General features: G+C 58.1%; 2 protein-coding genes and 1 long non-coding RNA gene across 4 annotated transcripts in view; 2 read left to right on the top strand and 1 right to left on the bottom strand.

Annotated features, from left to right (window-relative positions):
* Atg9b (autophagy related 9B) overlaps positions 1-2,663 on the top strand; it is a gene marked incomplete in the record, with an annotated part of 9,109 nt that extends 6,446 nt beyond the window's left edge. The window contains 9 exon segments of the mRNA XM_013504581.1: positions 1-188; positions 287-440; positions 569-748; positions 1,151-1,387; positions 1,648-1,784; positions 1,892-1,988; positions 2,090-2,213; positions 2,294-2,432; positions 2,573-2,663. Coding sequence (XP_013360035.1) covers positions 1-188; positions 287-440; positions 569-748; positions 1,151-1,387; positions 1,648-1,784; positions 1,892-1,988; positions 2,090-2,213; positions 2,294-2,421 — 1,245 coding nt within the window.
* Positions 2,664-3,506: 843 nt separating this feature from the next.
* Positions 3,507-22,587, bottom strand: Nos3 (nitric oxide synthase 3 (endothelial cell)). 2 transcript variants are annotated; one of them, XM_005404802.2, is made up of 26 exons: positions 22,348-22,587; positions 20,314-20,494; positions 19,828-19,976; positions 19,564-19,726; positions 18,597-18,688; positions 18,371-18,512; positions 17,776-17,915; positions 17,526-17,700; positions 16,668-16,769; positions 15,850-16,044; positions 15,674-15,747; positions 15,376-15,520; positions 15,036-15,140; positions 10,449-10,516; positions 9,961-10,077; positions 9,690-9,864; positions 8,494-8,626; positions 8,296-8,374; positions 7,960-8,147; positions 7,258-7,430; positions 6,622-6,832; positions 6,458-6,545; positions 5,067-5,188; positions 4,487-4,635; positions 4,082-4,276; positions 3,507-3,962 (listed from the first exon to the last, which is right to left on the bottom strand). In XM_005404802.2, the coding sequence occupies exons 1-26, from the start codon at positions 22,521-22,523 to the stop codon at positions 3,801-3,803; spliced, it is 3,699 nt and encodes a 1,232-aa protein (XP_005404859.1). In that variant the 5' UTR covers positions 22,524-22,587; the 3' UTR covers positions 3,507-3,800. The 2 variants fall into 2 exon arrangements, with proteins under 2 accessions (XP_005404859.1, XP_005404860.1); XM_005404803.2 differs by having other exon boundaries at positions 3,801-3,962; positions 20,314-20,416; positions 22,348-22,523.
* LOC106146675 lies at positions 4,184-15,400 on the top strand. Its single transcript, XR_001231217.1, has 3 exons — positions 4,184-4,270; positions 15,012-15,146; positions 15,308-15,400. It is a non-coding gene; the product is annotated as an uncharacterized LOC106146675 (long non-coding RNA).
* Positions 22,588-22,697: the final 110 nt, after the last annotated feature.

Genomic DNA, 22,697 nt, shown 5'->3' with positions numbered 1-22,697 from the left:
GCCGCCTTCCTGCGCGCCGCCGAGCCCCCCGCGCCCCTGCGCGCGCTGCTGGCTCGCCAGCTCCTCTTCTTCTCCGGCGCGCTCTTCGCCGCGCTGCTGCTGCTCACGGTCTACGACGAGGACGTGCTCACCGTCGAGCACGTGTTCACCACCATGACCGCGCTCGGGCTGGCGGCCACCGTGGCCAGGTGCGAGGCGCCTGCACGCCCGCGCTGGGGGGTGGGGCTGGGTGGGGCTGGCTCACCCTCCGGTCCTCTAACCTCCCCCGCGCCGCCTCGGCCTGCAGGAGTTTCCTCCCGGAGGAGCAGGGTCACGGGCGTCCCCCGCAGCTCCTGCTGCAGGCGGCGCTGGCGCACATGCACTACCTCCCCGAGGAGCCCAGCGCCGGTGGCCGGGACAGCGAGTACCGGCAGATGTCGCAGCTGCTGCAGTACCGAGCGGTAAGGGTCGGGATCCGCAGGGAGCCGCAGAGACGCCTATGCAGTGAGCGTCCCCGGGGGCTCCTCGTTTCCCGTCTCCTGTGCGCGCCCCCGGAGACCTCTGCTCGGCCCCACGTCTTCCCCTCCAGGCCTCCCTCCTAGAAGAGCTTCTGTCGCCGCTCCTCACGCCGCTGTTTCTGCTCTTCTGGTTCCGGCCTCGAGCCCTGGAGTTTATCGACTTTTTTCATCACTTCACTGTGGATGTGGCCGGGGTTGGGGACATCTGCTCCTTTGCCCTCATGGATGTGAAGCGCCACGGCCACCCTCAGGTTGGAGGCCGCTTGCCCACCCCTTCCTTCCCCAGGGCGCACTGGGTTGCAAGCCCAGCTCCGTTGCTTGCTGCCTGTGACCTCGAGCGAGGCACTGCACTCTTGCACGCGGGGACAGTGACAGGACCCGCGTGCAGGGTTGTCCTGAGGCTGGCAGGACATCTTTAGAGCCCTTTGCAGAGCTGCGGGCAGTCATGGGAGTAGAGGCCACCAGGAGACTGGGGAGTGGGTGGGGCCGGCCAGGGGACTGGATCTGTACGGGGGAACAAAGCAGAGAAGGCAGGGTCTGGGCTGCGGTCCTGCTCCATGGCTGTGTTCTCAGTGCTGGACTGCGGAAGGTGCGTGTCCCGCCCTGTGCAGCCCCGCCAGGCCCGGGACCACAGCGCCTGTCTTTGTTTGCAGTGGCTCTCGGAGGGTCAGACGGAGGCCTCGACGGCCCAGCGGGCAGAGAACGGGAAGACGGAGCTCTCCCTCATGCGGTTCTCGCTGGCTCATCCGCAATGGCGCCCCCCAGGGGACAGCTCTAAGTTCCTTGGCCACCTTCGGGGCCGCGTACAACAGGACGCAGCTGCCTGGGGGGCCACCCCTGCTCGAAGTCCCCCAACCCCAGGGGTGCTCAGTGACTGCACCTCGCCTCTGGTGAGTCCCAGGCCTGGACTACCCTTCTGCCATTCTCAAAGGTAGTGACCTTGGTTTTTGCTACATAGTTCAGGCTGGCCTTGAACTCACTGTGTACCCCAGGCTGGCCTCAAACTCATGGCCATCTCCCTGCCTCAGCCTCCTGAGTGCTGGGATTACAGGCGTGCACCACCACACCCGGTTTCCTGCCTCGTTTAGGTCTTTTTTCTCTCCCTTCCTGTCCTCTCTCCTGACCCCCTTGCCTTTCCTCTTCTCTTTAGCAGCCGGATGCCTTCCTGGCCAACCTGTTGGTGAACCCCAGCCTGCCTCCGAGGGACATGAGCCCAACGACCACCCGCCCGGCCGCTGCCACAGCCAGCGTTCTTGCCTCCATTTCCCGAATTGCCCAGGACCCCAAGTGAGTGGTACAGGCCTGGGATGCAGGGGAGTCTGAGGTGCAGGCTGGCCCTGCCACTAGGGTGGGGATGTCTTGACCTGCTTGCCCTGGTACACCCTGTGTTCCAGCTGCATGTCCCCAGGAGGCACCGGGGCCCAGAAGCTAGTCCAGCTCCCAGAGTTAGCCTCTGCTGAGATGAGTCTCCATGCCATCTACCTGCACCAGGTGAGCAGAAGGATGCTGGAAAGAGGAAGCCCTCTGTACCTAGCTCTGGGGTTTGGCCTGGCCCCTGGCAGGGCATAAGACCCTCATTCCTCTTTGCATAGCTCCATCAACAGCAGCAGCACGAGCTGTGGGGAGAAGCCTCGGCCTCCTCCCCTTCCAGGGCCTGGTCCAGCCCCTCGCAGCCAGCCTCCCCTGACGAGGAGAAGCCATCCTGGTCAAGTGACGGTGAGCAGGGCGGGTGCAGGGGGCCGATCCTGGTGGATGTGCACCATCATGGCCCTTCAGCTGATGGCTTTTGTTACCAGGCTCCAGCCCTGCCTCCAGCCCCCGACAGCAGTGGGGAAAGCCGAGGGCCCCGAATCTGTTCCCTGAAGGGTTTCAGGAGACCACAGACACCCAGAGGGAACCTGGCCAGGCCCCCGGCACCGACTGAGAACACCTCAGGTTAGTATTGCTCACTTGGGAGAGGAAGTCGGGGAGAGCAGGAAATGGGTCTCGGAGGGATGGGAATGCCAGTGGGTTTGGGGTACGGGGGTACTGGGTTCTATAGAACCTGGGCCCGGGCTGCTTTCTTCTCCCCCTAGGTTCCTGGCTTCTGCAGCTGCAGGAGACTGGACAGGGTGGCGTAGAAGCACACAAGAAGCCACCTTTACAAACCCAGCAGGGATGACAGGCCCAGAATGCTTTCACTGGACAGGACCTGGGGTTCATGGAAGAACTCGCCCTAGAGAACAGAGAGAAAGAAGCAGACTAGGCGTGGTGGCGCATGCCTGTAATCCCAGCACTCGGGAGGCTGAGGCAGGAGGATCGTTGCGAGTTTGAGACCAGCCTGGGCTACAAAGTGAGCAGCCTGAACTGCATAGAGAGACCCTGTCTCAAAAAGACAAAAAAAAAAAAAAAAAAGAAAAAGAAAGAGGCAGTGTCTGTGGCAGTCGGAGACAAATCTTTGAGATGACCCCACACAGAGGACTAAGGTGGGGGACACCTACTCAAATGGATGCCTGGAAAAAGTTGCTTGGGAAGTCCCTGAGTGTTCTCAAAGTGAAGGGCAGCACCTAGGCAGTGGGTGAGGCACGTGGTCTGAGACTCAGGCAGTGTTCTGCTGACCTTCCCCTCATGTTCACAGGGTGCTTGGGGCATGGGGCCTTGTAAGTGGAAAACTTCCAGAGCGGGAATGTTTTGGACTGTATGGATGCCGGAAGTGGCATGGCTCCTCGTGCTGTGCAAAAGAAGTAGTCAGAACTGCTCTGTGTTTGTGCTGGAGCCTCTGGCATGCCCTGCTCCTGGCAGCTGAAGGATGCCACCTGCCTTCTCAATAAAGCCCAAGGGAACAACACAGAACTGTCCGTGGTTGGCTGGAGACGTTTTACAGTGCTGGGTCACGTGCAGTGTGTAGGACGAGATGTTCATGAATTACCGCCCCCACATCTGTACACGTTAAAACACGGAACCTGCCTTTTATAATTGGGATCCACAGGGGCTGGGTCAGGCTTCTCATAACATCTGGCACAGTCTCTCGTGGTGAATCTTCAATAATAAATATTTATTTGAATGGTTTGGAGATGGCCTTTAAAGGTGAGCTACCCCGGAGCGGGGTGAGGGGACTCTGCAGGTCACCGAAGTACACGAGGAGGGTGGCAGCAGGCCCTGAACACCACTGCGGGGAAGTGCGGAGGGTTACAGGGACCCGTGTCAGGGGAGCGGGCCTGGAGAGAGGAGGCGATCACTCACTCCCAGGGGAATGAGCTGCTTCTCATGTCGGCCAGCAGTGCAGTCCCTCACCCCCGACCCCAAGTGGAAGCCAGGGGCCTATCAGGGGCTGGGGGTGTCTGGGCCTGGCAGGTCGAACGCCCAGGGCACTGCGCCCCGCAGGTGCCGCTCCTGCAAGGAAAAGCTCTGGGTGCGTATGCGGCTCGTCACCTCCTGGGTGCGCAGTGTGAGCCCGAAAATGTCCTCGTGATAGCGTTGCTGATCCTGCGGGGGGTTGGGGAGGGGAAGCTCAGAGGCTCAGAAACCAGGTTGGAGACGGAAGCCGACCTCCCACCCAGGCCGGGTCCCGCCCCAAGCCCGCTGGCCCCGGCACAGTTCCGCACCCGCAGCACGCCGATGACGTCCCCGGCCTCGTCCAACTCCATGTCGCCCTCGGTGGCCAGGATTCGCTGCACTGTCTGCAGGACGTTGGTTGCCATGGTGACGTCGCCGCACACAAACATGTGGCCCCGCTCGAGACACAGCACGCGGTGCACCTCAGCAGCCAGCTCGGTCCTCAGGATGTCCTGCACGTAGGTCTGAGGGGAGGTGGGGGCTTAGATGTGACCGGAACCCGGGTGCCAGGGGTGGGGCCTAGGCTTCTGGGGCGGGGCCTGTGGGCGGGACTAGGGCCTGTGGGCGGGGCCAGGGCCAGTGGGCGGGGCAGGGGTCCGCCCGCCTTGGAGCACCCCTTGCGTGCTTCCGGGTCTCTATCCTCAGGTCGCCTGTGTGAGCTCAGGGTGTCGCACCTTGGGGCTGTTGGGCTCCCGGGAGAAGGCGGTGAGGACGCGGCCGAACACCCCACGCTGCTGGGCGTCCTGCACCTCCTCGCGGTAGAGATGGTCGAGTTGGGAGCATCGACAGCCAAATACCAAAGTCATGGGTGCGGGCTGCAGGCCTGCGCGCAACACCGCGGGTTGGGAGGGTCCTGTCCTCCGGGGTCGCCCCGCCGAGGCCGCCCCACCCGCCAGGTCCTGTCTTCCTTTTGAGGTCACAGCCCCCTTTTGAGTGCCGCCTAACGCTCAGTCTAAACACCTCAAACCTTGGCGCAGTCCGGAATTCCCCTGAAGCATTTCTGAGTCCCGGCCCCATCCCTTGCAAACCCCCTTTGCCTTTGTCCTTAATCCAGTTCCGCACCTCCTATGCGCCAGGCACCAGCTAGATAAACAGGGCGGCTCTTCTGCCCGGCCCTCTGCTGCCGCCTAAGCTTCCCTTCACCTCTGGCTGCAGTTTCTGGCTCTCTCTGCCCTCCCTCTTCCTGTCGTCTTCCAGCCCCACCCCTTGTCCCTCCCTCGTGCCTCCGGGTCAGTCCCTGAGTGTCAGCCTCACCTTTGTTCTCGATGTCGTGCAACCGCTCCTGCCAGAATCCCCGGAAGGGGGCAATGCCAGTGCCTGGGCCCACCAGGATGCAGGGCAAGCTGGGGTCGGGCGGGAGCCGGAAGGAAGGAGCCCTGACCGGAGAGACCCCATCAGGCTTTCCTCCAGCAGGTGTCTCGTTCGTACCCCGCAAGGTCCAGTGACAAGTGCATTAATACCCGTAAGTGCTCAGAGCAGTCTGGGTCACGGTAGGACTATGCAATTATTTACTAAAAGAACTCTGCTCATAGCCAGAAACTCTCCGGGCCAGTGGTGTTTAGGGATTGACCCAGCAGAAAATATAGTTCAGTTTGGACTGAAAGATACTCAGATAACTAAGTTTAGGGGATTTAAAATATATGGAGAGCCGGAAGCGCGGTGGTGCACAGCTGTAACCCCAGCACTTGGGAGGCTGAGGCAGGAGGATCCCTTCGAGTTTGAGGCCAGCCTGGCGTATAAAGTGAGCTCAAGGCCAGCCTGAACTGCACAGTGAGACCCTGTCTCAAAAAGGCAAATAAAAAATAAAAGTATGGGGAAGGGAAAACAGATTTTCTGTTCATAAGGGGCTCACCTAGTATCTTTATTTTAAATAAGTAGCCATAATATTGGTACTTGGTTTATAATGAATTGTTCGGTGTAATTTATTGGTAATTTTGCCTCCCTGGAAGGTTTGGGTCCCTGGGCCTAACTGGTGCCAGCCTGGCAATTCTTCTCAGTCCCACTCAGACTTGGCTCCTGGCTGCTGAGGGGGTGAGACTTCTGGACACAGCACAGAGCAGGGTGTTTATTTCCTCGGCAATGCCGTGGCTTGTGCTCCCTGGATCCAGTGTGGTCTTGGGGATCATAGTCCCGTATGCCATGCTTTCTGACACAGGATGTGCCCAGGATGTAGAGAGGGATGCAGAAGCCACACCTTCACAAACAGAGCCAGCTGGCCTAATCCCTGCTGTGCCCCTGGGAGTTATAGTTTTATTATTTATTTATTTATTTTTTGTCTTTTTGAGACAAGGTCTCACTATGCTGTTCAGGCTGGCCTTGAGCTCACTTTGTAGCGCAGGCTGGTCCCGAACTTACAAGGATCCTCCTGTCTCAGCCTCCCGAGTGCTGGGATTACAGGCATGCGCCACTATGCCCGGGGATCAGCCACAATTCTGAGGTGACCTAATGATACCCCGTCCTTGATCTGTTATGCTGGTCCCTCCTGTTTCCAATAACCCTCCTCATCAGAGCTACCACTGAACCCTGTGTGACCCTCCTCTGATTCCTTACCTGTCCCCAGCTGTCCATGTGGCCCTTTCTCTACTCTGGCTTGGACAGGCAGATATATTCTCTTGATGTTCAACCCATCCCGCAGGGCCACTTACCCCCTAATGAAGCAGGGCACTTGGTCCCCGGCCTTGAGTTGGCTCAGCCACGTGGAGCAGACCCCATAGTGCAGGGGCCCCAGCCCATCTAGCGGAGGAGAGAGCCATGAGGGGTCTTACGCCCCGTCCTGCTGAGGCCAGGCCCACCTTGCTCCCAGCCTTACCCTGGGTCCTGTATGCAAGCACGGCCACAGTGAGGTGGATCTCTCCAGGGTGGGCGCTGGGTGCGGAGCTGACAGAGTAGTACCGAGGCTGGAGCAGGGGCAGCTGGGTGAGGAGCAGGGGCGCAGGCAGCGCCACGGATGGGAACTGCTCCAGTACCTCCAGCAGGGTGGGGCAGCGGAACCACTTCCACTCCTCATAGCGCCGTGGGTCCTGGCGGAGGGAGGTGCTGGGCAGGGGACCCCATTGCCCTCCCTGGTGACCTCCCTTCTTCAGCCCTCCCTACTCAGCCTCCCTAGGGTTCCTCTTTAGTTCAGGCCAACCTACACCTCTTTAAGAACTTGTGCATCCAAAAAAAGTGGAAAAAGCTGGGCATGGCGGTGCACGCTTGTGATCCCAGCACTTGGGGGGGGGGCTGAGGCACAAGGACTGTCGTTCAAGGTCAACCTGAACTACATAGTGAGACCCTGTCTCAGACAACCAAAAAGATCTTGAGCCAGGGATGGATCAGCCTGGAGTTGGGTCTTACAGCACCAGTACGCTTTGGCCAGGAGCAGAAAGCACAGGGAGGCCCTTGCATGCTGCCTCCCCTGGCTCATCTTCTGCCCTAGGTCCTGCTCCCCTCCCGGGGGCCCCACCTGGCTGAGGGCCTCCAGCTCCTGGTGTTCGCTGGGCTCTTCAGCCAGGGTGCTGAGCAGTCGAAGGAGGCGAGGGCTGGGCGGAGAGGTGATGTCCAGGAAGAAGGTGAGGGCCTGGCGCAGTGTGCATGGGGGCAGCCGGGGGTCCCGCACCCAGCCGGGGGGAGGGCCACCTGGGGGGTGCACAGGGAGGGGAGCCCTGAGGAAGGGCTGCGGCCCAGACTGTGCTGTCTGGGCTGAAGTTGATTTTGGGGGACTGACTGGGTCTCACCGCGGTTTGTGGAGAACCTGCCCTTGAATGGTGTGGGCCTGTCTGGGCAGCCTGGGTGTGTTTGTTGGGGGCCACTGGATGGACGGGGTTGGTTTGGACACCCCTTGGGTCTGGACATACCCAGTATGTCTTCATCCAGGCATTGATTTGATGGAAGATACTCCCGGTAGGGCAAGTTAGTCTGCCTGGGGAGGCCGTGGGAGGAGCCCGGAAGGAGGGCACAGCCTTTTGGGGTACATGGGGACAGGTTCTGAGAAAGGGACCATGTTTTGTCCAGCACACAGCCTGCCTGGCAGGGGTGGCACAGGTAGCTCTGAGCTGGTGCCCAGCTGGGAAGGGAGGTGGCACACAGTCCGCCAGGGCTGAGCTGGAGGGCTCTGGGCCTAGGGGATGGAGCAGGCTGTCCCTTGGTGCCCCGCCTGTCCCCTCACCGGGGCTGCCCTTCTCCAGCTGCTCCACTGCCACGGACTCGGTGGGCGGCGGCGGGTCCTCCACGCGGCTCAGCAGTGCCTCCACCAGCCCCGGCCGGTTGGGGGGACAGATGCCTATGTGGTCCCCGGGCTGGTACTGCAGCCCCTCCTGACCTCCAGTGTCCAGGCGCACCAGGATCGTGGCCCGGCTGGGAGGGGGAGGGGAGTTACAGGGGGTACCAAGGGAGGGGAAGGGGTGGGAGGATGTGGGAGGAGGCTGCTGGGGTCTGGGGACCGTAACGGGGGAGGCTTGGGGGATGGGGAGGTTGGGGCCATGGGGTGAGCTGGCCTCCTCACGTGGATTTGCTGCTTTGTAAGTTTTCCACTGAAAGGATCGTAGCCTGGAACATCTTCCGCCTGTGCACGTGGATCAGGCCTGGGGTTGACGGGGGTGAAGGAGAGAGCCTGAGCCTGGGGGCCAGGCCTAGCCCCTGGGTGAGTGAGCCCTGCCACTCCCACAGAACCAGCCAGATCGGCATGAGGTCAGGGCCGCACCTGGCAGCAACTGCAGGCCCTGAGCCTGGGTGCTCAACCGGTACCGCTGGCGCTTCCAGCTGCATTTGGGACTGAATATGTCCCTGGCGGCGGCCTTGGCGTCCTCTCCCACACAGAAAGTCTCACAGGCGGCCTGAGGGAGAAGTTGGTGACAGCTGAGGACCTCCCACCACTGGGGAGCAGCGGGAGGTGGAGCGAGACCTGTGGGATCCCCACAGCCTCCTCCTCCTTCCTCCAGGTAGCCGCAGGAGCCGCAGGTTGTTCCCGCAGGGGCACAGCTCTGGTGGTGGAGGGAGGAGTGCATGCCTCAGTTTCCCCATATTGACGTCTCTGGGTTCTGGGGAAAATGAAATGAGGTACTTTATGGAAAACCTTCAGCACAGCCTGTCTTGCTGCGGGCAGGTGGGGGTGTGCGGGGTACATATCTGCTCAGTTGAGTCGCTTGGCCCGGCCCAGGCTTGAGATCTGGGGCTGGCCTGTGATTGGCTGAGCCCCGTATCACCAGCTCCCGCTTCTGTTTCTTCTGTGGTGTGCAGTCTTATATCTCTTCCTTCCTTCCTCAGCCCCCTCCCTTCCTTCCGATCCCCATGGCTCCTGTGCCCTGGGCCCAGTCTTCTTGCTTCTAGGGTGCGCTAACTGATCCTGCGCGCCCAACATCACGGGCCTAAAGCTTCAGCATTCTCGTCCTGCTCTGCAACTTCCAGCAGCTCCTTCTGCGCACGTCGGAAGTCTTCTCTCCCACTCCTTTCTTGCTAGTCTAGGCTGCTCGTCCAGTTGGGCTACCTCCCCAGCAAACCCACCCCCTGCCTGCGCCTAGGAGCCGTCCGCCCAGCCACGGACCCCGACCTGAGGGCCTTGTGGTCTTTCTTGCAGTGGGCGGAGTCAGCACTGGGGAGCTCCAGCCCCTGCCTGGCCAGCCCCAGGTGGGATTGCCAGACAGGAAGTGCTGCCCCATGCGGAAGCTCAGGCTTATAGTCACAGACCCTGGGACACGACCTTGGCCAGGGACACCCCTGCAGGCCCGGCACTGCTCCCTGGCCTGGCCTCTGATAGCCTGAGGTCCTGTGCTGGGTTCAATTTCAGCTCTCCTTTCCACCTTCTCTCTTTCCTGCCATGCTGCCGGCCTTCTCTGTGTGTGCCCACTCGTGGGCCCGGCCTGCTGGCTGGGTGAGGGGTTAGGGACATCAGGGACTCACCTGGAAGGCCGCCTGGGCCCAGCCACGGAAGGCCTCTTCCTGGCCGCACAGCTCGTCGCCTTGGCCCAGCTGCAGTAGACGCTCCCCACCCAGCTCCTCCAGCCTTGTGTCCACCGCTCGGGCGAAGGCGCAGAAGTGTGGGTATGCCCGGGAGCCCAGCCCGAATACACAGAACCTTGGGTACAGGGAGCCGCTGCTGGAGCCCCCATGCCAGCCCATGTCTGCCTGGGCAGCTTGCCCCCATGCACCCCGTTTGGTGAGGACTCCCAACCTGAGGGTGCCCAGGGCCCCCGCGCTGTCTGTGTTACTGGACTCCTTCCGCTTCCGCCGCCAGGAGGACACCAGCGGGTCGGAGCAGGACACACTGTTGAAGCGGATTTTGTAGCTCCTGGCAAGAGAGGGGGAAGACAAGGGTGTCACGGGGAACTGGAGGTGTGGGTGAGGCCCAGCCTGGGCCTGGGGCAGGAAGGGCCTGCCCTTGGGAGGGGCCGAGGGGCAGCTCTGACGGTTCAGCCTGCCTCCCCTCCCTCTGAAGGGGGTACAGGACTGTCCAGCTTTTTAGAAGCCTGGGGCCCCAGAGCGGGGAGATCCTCAGGAAGGAAGGGAGGGGCCCCCTGGAGCTAGGGTGGTCCCCAGACCTTGCTTTGTCCCCTGTTTGGGTAGATTGGGGGTGCCCTTCAGAGGCGTTGGGTAGATTGGGGGTGCCCTTCAGACCTCCTTTTCTCTCCTTGCCTCCCCAAAGCTGCTGTGGCCACTTACTTGTGCTGCTCTGGCCGAGGGGAGCTGTTGTAGGGGCCAGACATCTCCATCAGGGCGGCTGCAAAACTCTGCCCAGGGAAGTGTTTGAATCACGGTTAGTTTTGCTACATTTCAAACTATACGGAAACTTAAAACAACTAGGCTGAGCTGGATGCGGTGGCGCACATCTTTGATCCCAGTATAATGAAGCAAGAGGACACAGATTTGAGCCCAACCTGGGAAATTTAGTGACTTAGTGAGACCCTGTCTCAAAATAAAAAAATATAATAAAAAATTAGCTTGGAGTATAGCTCAGTGCGGAGGCCCTGGGTTCAACTCCAATACTATAATTAAAAAGTAAAGCTGGGCATGGTGGCACACGCCTGTAATCCCAGCACTCAGGAGGCTGAGGCAAGAGGATTGCTGTGAGTTTGAGGCCAGCCCAGGCTACAAAGTAAGTTCAAGGCCAGCCTGAACTGCAGAGCAAAATCCTGTCTCAAAAAATAAAATAATAAAATATAATAAAATAAAAAAGAGAAGATCCTACCACATATCTCTGGTCTGGGCAAAGATACCAATTCAAGATTTGAAATACCGTTTCTAATACGTACATCTTGCTTTCATACGTTCATAAAATAAAAGCCCTAAGTCAGACCACCCTAAGTTGGGGACTATCTGTACTTATGTCTATGTGTATATTTATATATTTTTAAAAAAGAAATGGGAAGGTTCACTGTGTAGCCCAGGCTGGCCTTGAACTGGCAGTGATCCTTCTGCCTCAGCCTCCCAAGTGCTGAGATTACAGCGTGCATCACCATGCCTGGCTAAGACTAGTATTTAAAAAGTAAATAAAAGAAAAAAAGTAAAGCGATCCATGCATAGGCCAATAAGGCTCTGCCATGAACCCAGCATTAATGGTACACCTAACTGTGAGTATATGAGATACAATGAAAGAATACTAAACTAAAATGACGTAATAACAACATTTACCTCAGATAATGGCTGCGAGAATGGAAATAGTTAATACATTTTAAACACTCAGAACAGTTCCTGGCACATAGTAAGCACTGTACCATGTAAGTGGTTTGTTGTTTTTATTTTTACTTGATGCCAGTGGTAACTACTACTTACTATGCAAGTAAAAGTAGTACTTATTAAAAAAAGTAGGGGCTGGGGATTTAACTCAGCGGCACAGTGCCTGCCTGGCAAGCATGAGGTTGTGAGTTCGATTCCTGGTACTGGAAAAAAAAAAAAAGTAGATGTGGGTAGATGTGGGACTGAACTATACTTCTAGTTTTATGAATAACCTATCACGGAATCCTTCCGGGTCGGTACATCAAGCCTGGCCTCCTTTCTATGGCTATGTTGTGTTCCACCACTCAGGCACCACCATGCATCACTTTCCTCTGACTGAGGACATTGTCAGGTCGCACACAGTGCCCAGCAGAGCCCTACACACACACACACACACACACACACACACACACACACACACACACAACACACACACACACACACGCACACACACACACACCCCTGCATCACCATGTGCGTGTCTCAGGCAGGTGGGCCCGTGTGTAAAGCTTGGTTGGGGGAGTTAAATTGTACTGTGGCAGCAGGCTAGGGGACGGCTCCGTCCTACCCACACAGCACTGGGTGTGAGAGGTCGATAATACTTTGGCCAACTTCCTGGGAGGACAGGGCTCAGTGCCCTTGGAGTGCCCGGCTCTGCCATGGGCATCGTTACGTGGTCCTCCTCAGGAGGCCGCACCACACCTTCCTGCTGCCTTGAGTATGGCCTAGAACTACAGTAAAGCTTCACATAGGGGAAAAAAGCAAAAAAGAACATTTAAATACGAATGTGATAGGGTTGGGTGGTGGTTTTATAGTTCACCACAATTAGCATGTGAAATTTGAATGGCATTATTTTTTAATGCTTTGTTTAAATATAATATCAGAAAAGCGTATGTGCCATAAATGTATAGCTATATGGATTTCTTTTTGTCTTTTTGACAGTTCAGGCTGATCTTGAGTTCACTTTGCAGTGATCCTCCTGCCTCAGCCTCCTGAGTGCTGGGATTACAGGTGTATGCCACCATGCTCAGCTGGATTTTTCACAAAGTGAACACACCTGTGTAATTAGCATCCATCCAGAACTATCTCCACCATCCTAGAAGTCACCTTCATGCCCCCAACCTAGGGGTGCTCAACTGCTCTCCTGAGTTCTGACACTGTGGGTGCTTATTATTATTTTTTGTCTTTTTGAGACAGGGTCTCACTATGCAGTTCACGCTGGCCTTGAGCTCACTTTGTAGCCCAGGCTGGTCTCAAATTCGCAACGATCCTCCTGCCTCAGCCTCCCCAGTGCTGGGATTACAGGTATGCGCCACCACACCTGGCTTTGACACTGTGGCTTATTAGTGCTGCCTGTTTTTGAACTTTATACAAAGTGAATCCTACGATATGTGCTCTTTTCTATCTGGCTTCTTTTTACTGTTTTGTTTTGAGGTTCATCAGTATTGTGTGTGATATAATTTGTCCACACTCCCTGCCGTACCACCTTTGAATGTACAATTTATTTCTCCAGGCTGTCACTGATTGTCATTTGAACTGTTTCCAGTGTGGGGTGTTATGAGCAATGCTGTTACAAATACTCTTGTTCACATTTTTGATGGATATGCCCCATTTTCTGTGGGATAGAGCCCTGCATTTACTCCATTCAAAATTCTGTGGTAAGATTGACATGAGCAAACTTGCTTGGCTATTTAGCAGTTTTTAAAAAGGCGGGGGGGGGGGAGAAACTTAGATCTACCCTATGACCTAGTAATTCCATTTGTAAGTATTTATCCAAGAGAAATGAAAACATAAGCCCACAAAAGCCTGGTAAAAGAATGTTCATAACAGCTTTCCTCAGAATAGTCCCAAACTGGAAGCAGCCCAAGTTGTCTGTCAGCGGGAGATGGATAAACAAGCTGGGGTAGTGACACAATGAACGCCACTCCTCAGCAGAAAGGGACAAAGTACTGAATCATGCAACTGAATCGTGGACGAGTCTCAAAAAACAGGCTGAGTGACAGAAGCCACGGTACTGCGTGCTTCCACTTCTGTGACATTCTGGGGGAGGGGAAACCCATCTCTCATGACAGATTCCAACTGCAGCAGGGAGACAGACGGGGAAGACTGGGACTTGGAGGAACTGAGGAGGGAACTTCCTCAGCCGATGGAAACGTTCTGTGTCTTGTTAGGACCGTGGGTTGCACGGGGGGATGGACTGCTTTCATGTGAATACATTAATTCATGGTGCTACTTAAAATCCATGTGTTGGAAACCTAAAGTCAAATGTTAGTAATACTTGGGGGTGGGACCTTGGGAGGTGATTGGGTCCCCAGGGCCATCTGCCCACCCACTCCTCCACCCACAAGGTGTGGGATGAATGGGTTGGGGCAAGGGTGGCTTTGTGACAAAGCGAGCTCTCTCTCGCACACCTGCTCTGTCTTGCCACATGATACCCTCTGCCACGCAGTATGTAGCAAGCAGGCCCCACCATATGCCAAGCAGATGCTGAGGCAGGTGCTATTTGTCTTTAAGCGGCTGATCTGCACGAGGGCTGACATTTTAAAGACTTGCATCCAGAATTCAAGGCTGCTTTAGGGGGGATTTAGAGTAGTCTACTGGAGAGATACTCAGTGGCTAATAAGGTTTAACACCTGGGTCCAGCAGATGAGAGGGCCCGAAATGCATGCGGCTTGGGGCACTCTACAGATGCACAGACTAGAATGGTTAACAGCGAAGCAAGCCCGGGAATATAGCTCAGTGGAATCGCGCCTGCCTGGCAAGCAGGAGGTCCCGAGTTCGATTCCCAGTATCAAAAGAAAGAAAGAAAGAAAGAAAAACCCATGGAAATATTGATCATTCAACTGTCAAAAAAACCCCCCCGTCTCAAAAAGACAAAAAAAAAAAAGAAAGAAAGAAAGAAAGAAAGCCAGGCATAGTGGTGTACCCCTGTAATCCCAGCACTTAGGATGCTGAGACAGGAGGATCATTGTGAGTTTGAGGCCAGCCTGGGCTACAAAGTGAGTTCAAGACCAGCCTGAACTGCATAGGGAAACTCTGTCTCAAAAAGACAAAAAAAAAAAAAAGTTGTTGAGCAAGGCCAGTTGACTAATCTAGGCTGGCATGTTAAGAAAAGGAAAAAAAAAAGGAAAGAAAGAAAAGGGAAGGGAAGGGAAAGAATGATGAAAAGCGTAAGGAGGGGACTGAGTGGGCTCTTGCTGTTTTTCTTCCTTGTCAGTACCCAGGGGCAGTCTGACCTGGGGGACCAGCTAGGAAGTGCCTTTGCCACATTAAAAACTTGCGCTAAGATGGAGATGACTGGGGACGCAGCTAAGCGGATGTGGGTGTGCATGGGTTTGGGGCTTGGCTTGGAAAGGCTGGGGTTCCTGGTGGCAGGCCCACTGACACTCACATGAAGCTACCTCTGAATCTGCATTTTCTGCCATAGGGTGTGTGAGTGTGTGTGTGTGTGCGCGCACGCGCGTGTGCCCATGCCTGTCCAGCCACGACACCCACCCTCCTCATTCCCAGGGGCCCCTCTCTGGAAGGCCTCACCTCTCCGTTCTCCGGAGGATCCCCATTCCCAAATGTGCTGGTCACCACCAACACCAGCGTCTCGTGCTCGAGGGACACCACGTCGTACTCATCCATGCACAGGACCTGTGGGTGAGAAGACCGATGTCCCAGGACTCAGCCCCCTGCTGCCCCTGTCCCGACACTGGGCCTCCTTGGCAGGCAGGGCAAGACTCAGACCCTGACTCCGTCATGGAAGCCCTGTGCATGCCAGGGTGCTTGTGAGCCAGACTGTGGCTCCTCCCGTCCTCCAGGGCATCTCTGAAGACACTGGCAGAGCCCCCACCACATCCAGCGCCCTGCCCCCTGGGCTCAGGCCTACCCGGGGATCAAACGCCTTCCGGAAGAGCCTCCCCAGCTGCTGTGCATAGCTCTGGGCCCGGCCGGTCTCGGAGCCATACAGGATGGTGGCCTTCACCCGCTTAGCCATCACCGTGCCCATGAGTGAGGCAGAGATCTTCACTGCGCTGTGGGCAAGGGTGTGATGTGGGCATCCTGGTAACAGAGGTGGGGCCTCCCTGGGCAGGGGTCCAGCCCATCACACAAGGTCTTGGGGCGCCACGGTAGGGCTGGTCCTACAGCAGCTACGTAGAGGGAGGGCACACCCCTAGGGTACCCACTTGGCTACTTCCTTAAAGGTCTTCTTCCTGGTGATGCCGGTGCCCTTGGCTCCACTCCCCTTCCAGGGGTCTGGCTGCGGGGAAGCAAACAGGGCACAGAGGGCGGGGTGAGTGGGCCCTGGAGGCTGCTTGGCAGGAGGTAGGTCCAGGTGGGCAGGAACCATTGGGGTGGGCACCTGGTAGCGGAAGGCAGGGGATAGGAAATAGTTGACCATTTCCTGGTGGAAGACGGGAGTGAGGCTGCCTGAGATGGGGGGCACGATCCAGGCCCAGTCGGCAGGGCAACCGCCCCTGGCCTTCTGCTCGTTCTCCAGGTGCTTCATGAAGGAGGCTGTGGCAGCGTGGTGGTCCACGATGGTCACTTTGGCCAGCTGAGGACAGGGGCGGGGAGGCTGGGCTCAGAAGCGCCCTACAGATCCTTCCCATTCTGCCTCCACCGCTTCTGTCACCCCAAGCCACACGGAGCCCGGGTCACCACAGCCCTAACATACACACACTCTGTCCCTTCCAGCTGCTGTGCCACCTCTAGCCTGCAGCTCGTTTGGTCCTGCTGCTCCAAGTTCTCCACCCAGCAGAAGTTCTAACCTCCAGATTTGTTTGCTTTGCCCCAAAGCCAAAATTTCATCAATCTGGAACTCCATTAAAAAGTACTCAGCAGGCATGACTGTCCTCAGCTATATCTCCCAGCATGCACTATGCTCTCTACCCAGCATGCACTCTGTCTTGGTATTAGAGGTTCCAGATCCTCTGAGGGTCCCGCATTAGGCCCTGGCTTAGAATCACTGAGCAAGGTTCCTGGCATGCACTAGGTGCCCCCATGATACCCCCTGGCATGGCACCATTGTGTCTAGAGCTCAGGCCTGCTGTGTCCTGTGGCACATGGACTGTGGACCCCCACCTTTGGGAGACCTGTCCTAGCATCTCCAAGCCTCCTCCCCTTTTGCCTGCCCCTGCCCCCAGCCCCTTGCCCTCCTGGCTGGTCTGGTCTGGGCACCTGGTAACTGTGCAGTACGGCCACGTTGATCTCCACCGCTGCCTTGTCTTTCCACAGGGACGAGGTGGTGCGAGTGTCCAGGTCCATGCAGACAGCCACGTCCTGGCAGCAAGAGCACAGCATTGGCAGGGACAGAGGTGATGGGACGCGGAAGGAGAGTAGCTCTCCTCTAACTCTGGGGAAAGGAGTGAGGGATGGGTAGCAAGGGGTTGACCCTCCAGGATGGCTGGCTCAGTTTTTTTGCCTGCAGAGGGCCTTAATTTCTCCTCCCTGAAATGAACATTAACTTTTTTTTTTCTGAGGTTGAATCCAGGGCCTTTGAACCGAGCTATACCCTTAGCCCTTCAGACAGGGTCTAAATTGATAAATTGCCCAGGCTGGGATTGAGCTCACAACACTCCTCCTGCCTCAGTCTCCCAGGGTGCTGGGAGAGCTACATGTGATGGTGCATGCATGCAATCCCAGCCCTCGGGAGACTGAGGCAAGAGGTTCACTGCGACTTCAAGGCCAGCCGGGGCTACACGGTGAGCTCACGGCCAGCTTGGGATACCTAGCCAAACCCTGTTTCATAAAAACAAAAACAACAACAAAACAGCAGAATGTTAGGAATCCCATGAGCGTACACCACCATGTCGGGTGTGGATCTTAACTTTTTTGAGTCCAGGTCCCTTTTGAGGATCTTATGAAAACTGTGGAACTGTCGATCCTAGCTAGCTCAGGAAGCACGTGCACGCGTTGTCACAAGCACACACACAGACACACGGACACACACTGTGCCCCAGCCTCTGTGGTACCAGAGCCCTGGTCCTTGCACCTGACTCAGCTCAGCTTTTCCCGTGGCCGGTGCTGTCCTCTCACCTCCAGGATGTTGTAGCGGTGCGGGTCGCAGAAGTTCCTCATGCCGATCTCGCTGCTCATGTACCAGCCGCTGAAAGGGGCCGCGGGGAACTCCAGGCCGCCGATTTCCAGCAACATGTTGGACACCGCGGGGAGGGCGTACCAGCGCAGGCCCAGGGCCGCGAACCATTCCAGCCTGGGGGTGTAGCTGGGTCAGCCTTTGCCCGGCGCCCCCCCCGCCCCTCCCCCACCCTGGCCCTCTTGTGCTCACGTCGGGTGCTCCAGGGGCACCTCCAGGACCAACTCGGGGGACAGAGTGAAGAGCTCGGGCGGCTCGTCGGGGGCCTGCAGCAGCAGGGGCAGCACGTCGAAACGGCCGTTTCCCGGGGTCCAGCCGTGCTGCACACAGAGCTGTGGGGAGCCGGTGGCTGGTGTCTGCGAGGCTCCACCGCTGTCTTTCCCAGGTCCTTCCCCTTCACCAGTGTCCACCCTTCACCTCAGGGACCCCTCACTGGCTGGGTTTCCAGACCTACCCTGGAAGCCCTTCTTTGGCATCTCCCATCCTTCCCAAGGAGGGACCCCTTCTTCCTGCTCATAGATCTGCCCTCTACCTTTTAGTATGGGAGATTGAACTCAGGACCTTCACACTGAGCTACATCTGCAGCACTTTGTTTTTTATTTTCAGACAGGGTCTTGTTAAGTTGCTAAATTGCCCAGGCTGGACTCAAACTTGAGACCCTCCTGCCTCAGCCTCTCAGAGTGTTGGTGCGACAGACCTGAACATCCATACCTGGCTTGAAGAACCTCTACGGCTGGATTCCCCGTGCCTCCTCCCACTGGTTTCCCTGTCTCATCTCAGTGCCCACCTCTGTGATCTCCACATTGGCGGGGTCTCCCCGCACGGAGCCATCCTGCTGCCTGTAGCCGGCGTAGCGCACCAGCTGGCTGTTCCAGATGCGGAAGTCTCCGCGGCCCGGGCAGCGCTGTGGGAACACTGTGATGGCCGAGCTGAGGGCGAGAGGAGCTGGTCAGGGTTCTTCCTTTGGGGCGCCTGGCGCAGGTTGGGGTCTGGGGCATGGCAGGAGCACTCACCGGAGGTTGCCCCGGTTGGTGGCATACTTGACGTGGTTGCAGATGTAGGTGAACATCTCCTGCGCAGACCTGCAGTCCCGGGCGTCAAACACCTGCACTGGCCAAGGGGTTGGGAAGGGCGAGGAAAGATGGGGACCTGAGTGCCTGCCCTCAGGAGTCTTGGGGTGTAGCCCGCTGGGAAGGAGGAAAGGCTGGGGGTGGTTTGGTGTGTACTGGACCAGCTTCCCTGCTCCTTTGCTGCCAGCTGCCCTGCACCCCCACACCCTCCAAATCCTGCTCGGAGCCCCTTCCTGGGCCATGATCTCCCCACACTCCCGGAGCTGACTGGATACCTGGCACAGGGATGTGGCACAGCCAGCCGACGTCCACCTAGGGATGGGGAGCCCCTGGGGCTGTGGGCAGGGAGCCGCCCACTGACTGCAGTGTCCCACAGAGGCCAGCGACCCCGTCAATCACTACTCCCTGTGCACACTGATGTTGGGAGGGGTGGCTGCGCTAGGTGGGCTCCGGGAAGCCTGCCGGCTGACATTCTAATGCCAGGGGGTGTTACTGCAGAGGCCAAGGAGGGGTTCCCATTTCCTCCTGTCAGGGAGGAACCTTGCAGCAGGGGCTGGCCTGGGGCCCTTTGGGGATACTTCACAGGTCCACACTGAGCTACAGGTTCGAACAGCTGCAAGTGTTAGGCTCATGTCCATCTCACTGGGGACACTTTTGAGTGTGCTGAGTGTGTCAGGCAGTCAGCTAGGGGCCCTTTCCGGAAGCCACTCTCTTGGGATTTTTGTTTTTGTCCCCCGCACTGCCAGCATTGCTGTAGGGCTTCCCAATCAGGTGGCAGCAGTGGGGCTGAGGGCCTCCAGGAGCATCTTCCGTCCCCCACTGTGAGGCACCTCCAGGGAAGCTCAGGAGCAGCCCATGCCAGTCCCCTCCCCTCTGTCCCCCACCCCGTGGACCAGCCCACTGGCCGCACCTGCAGCTTCCCCCACTGGATCCGGCCCACACAGCGGGGGGCGTTGCGCCAGGCCTGCTTGGCCCCAAACACCAGCTCACTCTCCCGGAGCTGGTACGTCCCTGTGGCCGCCACCTCAGCCTCCACCTCCTGCAGCCGATGCTCGTGGGCCAGGGAGCCGCTCCTACGGAGGAGGGAGGGCCCACAGTTGGGCAACAGGGTGATCCTGGGGTTCCTAAGGTCCCAGTGGGACGAGGAGGGCTGGGGTGTCTGGGGAGGTCTCACCTCTTGATGGAGCTGTAGTACTGGTTGATGAAGTCCCTGGCCTGACCCAGCAGCTGCTCCGGAGGCGGAGGGGACTGGGAGGGCCGGCCCTGCAGTTTCCTTGGAAATACGAGGGAGCCCAGGCAACGTCTTGGGGTGCAGGGCCCATCCTGGTTCAAGGGGCAGGGAGCACAGAGGCCCAGCAGCTCAGGGTGCAGTGTGTGTCATGGGGGTCGTGGGAGGGAGGGCCGAGGGAGATGCGGGTTCAGACAGGAGTGGGACTGGAAGTAGGGCTGAGGCGGGACTGTGTGGGGCAGAACCCGGGGCAGGACTTGGATAAGGGCTGGGGGCTGAGGGCCACCAGCGTCTCCTGCACACCCCTCCCTCCTCTGGTTCTCCCCAGTTTGTACCTCTTTTTAGAGACAAGGGCAGGATGGAGTTTCCTCACTCTGGCCTCTGCTGAGACCAGCCCCCCCAGCCCCCAGAGATGTTTTGGGGCCGCCTCACCTGCTGAGCCTGGGCGCTGAGGGTGTCGTAGGCAATGCTGCCCACCTCCCAGTTCTTCACTCGAGGGAACTTGGGCCCCTCTGGGGGCTGGGTTAGCGGGGGACTGTTTGGAGCCAGGGATGGAGTCACAGGATGGAGTCTGCTTTCTTTTGCCTCCCCCTGTGCAACCTGGAGGCCGCTCCTGCAGCACAGACGACCTCCTGGTTGATTGAGTCCCTGCCAGCTGCTTCCTGCACTTTCTGTTAGTCTCACAACAACCCTGGGAGGTGGGAGGAACCTGTGGCCCTGCTTACAGATGAGCGACCCGAGGCTTGCAAAGTCAGGTCCCTGCCAGAGCGTGCACAGGTGGGACCTTCACTCCCACTCCACATCTGGGCTTCTGATGCCAGAGGCTGCAGCGTGCCCACCTGGTCTCCCCTGCAGAAGGGCTGCTGCTGGGGTTTGAATGGGTCTCCCAGTTTCACGTGCTGGACATTTGGTCCCCAGTGCAGGACTTTTGGGAAGTGAAGGGGTTGAAAGGCTTGTGCCCTCAGGAATGGACGCTCCCGGCCTAAATTAAGGGACAAGTGGTTTAGTGGGTTCTAGCAGCACGGCTTTGTTATAAAAGCAAGCTCTCGAGCTGGACATGGTGGTGTGCAACTGTAATCTTAGCACTCAGACGGCTGAGGCAGGAGAATTATCAGGAGTTCAAGGCCAAGCTGGACTACATAGCCAGACCCTGTGTCCAAAAAACAAACAAACGAAAAAGAGCAAGCTCTCTATGGCAGGTGCTGTCTTGCTTTCCTGCCTCGTGTAGATGTGGGCAGGGCCTCACACGAGGTGGAGCAGACACCTGTGCCACGCTGTTGGACTTCCGGCCTCCAGAGCCACGAACAAAGGACACCTTTCTGTATCACCTGCCTCCAGTACTGCATTCTAGAACAGACAGTGGACTAGGACAAGTGTCTGGCCCCTGCGTTGTTAGGAGCGCTACTTGAGGGGCCGGACACACGCTCAGGCTGAGGGGAGCCCAGCTGGGATTCCTCAGCCCTGATTTTCCTTCCACTCACACCCCTCCTGACAGTAGCCTGTGTGAAGGGAAGCCCTGGAGGCCTTATCACTTCCTCCCAGAGCCGCCAGCCAGAGCGGGAGGAAGGGAGGGACGCAGGCCCCCTGTGCCTGGGCCGCAGGGCTCAGCCGTCCGCAGGAGCAGCCTGGCCTGCACCCCACTTGGCTCCTGGTCCTTCTCCTCTCCAGGGACCTTGGCTCTAAGGGGGCTGTTCTGGGACCTGTGGCTTGCAGGGTCCAGGCTGGGGGTCGGTGGCCACTGGGAGGGAGCCCCGGAGCAGGGAAAGGGCTTAGCAGCTCCGTCTTTGCAGCACCCCCACCCCAGGTCCTGGGTCTCCTGGTCTAGCTCTCTCCCCTTCCCATGACACCCCACTTCTCCCTCTGCTAGGACAGTCACCCCCCAGCGCCTCACTCCTCCAGTTCCGCAATCACCACTGCTGAGTGTTGGAGGCCTGCTGTCAGCTAGAAACTCACAACCTGGTGGGGTAAGTAGCACCACATCCCCCTTTATATAAACAGGTCAGAGAGGTTAAGTAACTTGCCTACTGTCCACAGCTCTTGGTGGCAAAGCAGCATTGAGACCAAGGCCCACTGCAGTAGCAGGATCTTTATACATTCACCTGTCACCAGCCAGTCCTGACCCTGATCTGTCTGTTTGTCTCTTTCTTCTTTTCTTTCTTGTTTTTTTGAGGCAAGGTCTTGCTATGTAGTTCAGGCTGGACTTGAACTCATTATATAGCCCAGGCTGGCCTCGAACTTGCGCTGGTCGTCCGGGCTCGCTCTCCTGAGCACCAGGATTACAGGTGTGCACTAGCACGCCCAGCAACCCTGGTCTGCCTCACGAGCCTCCTTGCCCGTCCTGTTCTATCCACACCAGGAGCCTTGCACTGGCGACCTGGCCCTCTGGCTAGGACGTGGGCTCTAGCCTCGGACATCAGGTGTCTGCACTGCCCTCCTGCCCACTGCTCCCAGCCATGCGGCTCTCACCTGTGGTCTGGTGCTGGCGGGGGCAGAGGTGGGGATGCTGGTGCCCGGCTGGGTTCTGATGCCGACGCTGGCGCTGGAGAGGCCGGGCCCTGCTTGCCGCACAGCCCCAGGCCCAGCCCCAGCCCCAGGCCGCAGGGCGGCCCAGGCTCCTGGCCCACACTCTTGAAGTTGCCCATGTCAGCTTCGCGTCAGCTCTGCCACCCGCTCCAACAGAGTCCTGGCCTTTTCCTTAGGAAGCAGGGAGGGGGCTGAGGGGAGGGGGACTCTCCAGTGCTGGCCCTCGCCCCGCCCCTGTCCCCTACACAATGGGACAGGAACAAGGCCGGCTGGGAGGCTCTAAAACCTCGGCT

The sequence above is a fragment of the Chinchilla lanigera genome, unplaced genomic scaffold (assembly GCF_000276665.1).
Source record: "Chinchilla lanigera isolate Chin_1 unplaced genomic scaffold, ChiLan1.0 scaffold00090, whole genome shotgun sequence".
Classification (NCBI taxonomy): domain Eukaryota; kingdom Metazoa; phylum Chordata; class Mammalia; order Rodentia; family Chinchillidae; genus Chinchilla; species Chinchilla lanigera.
This window is presented reverse-complemented; position numbering and strand designations above follow the sequence as displayed.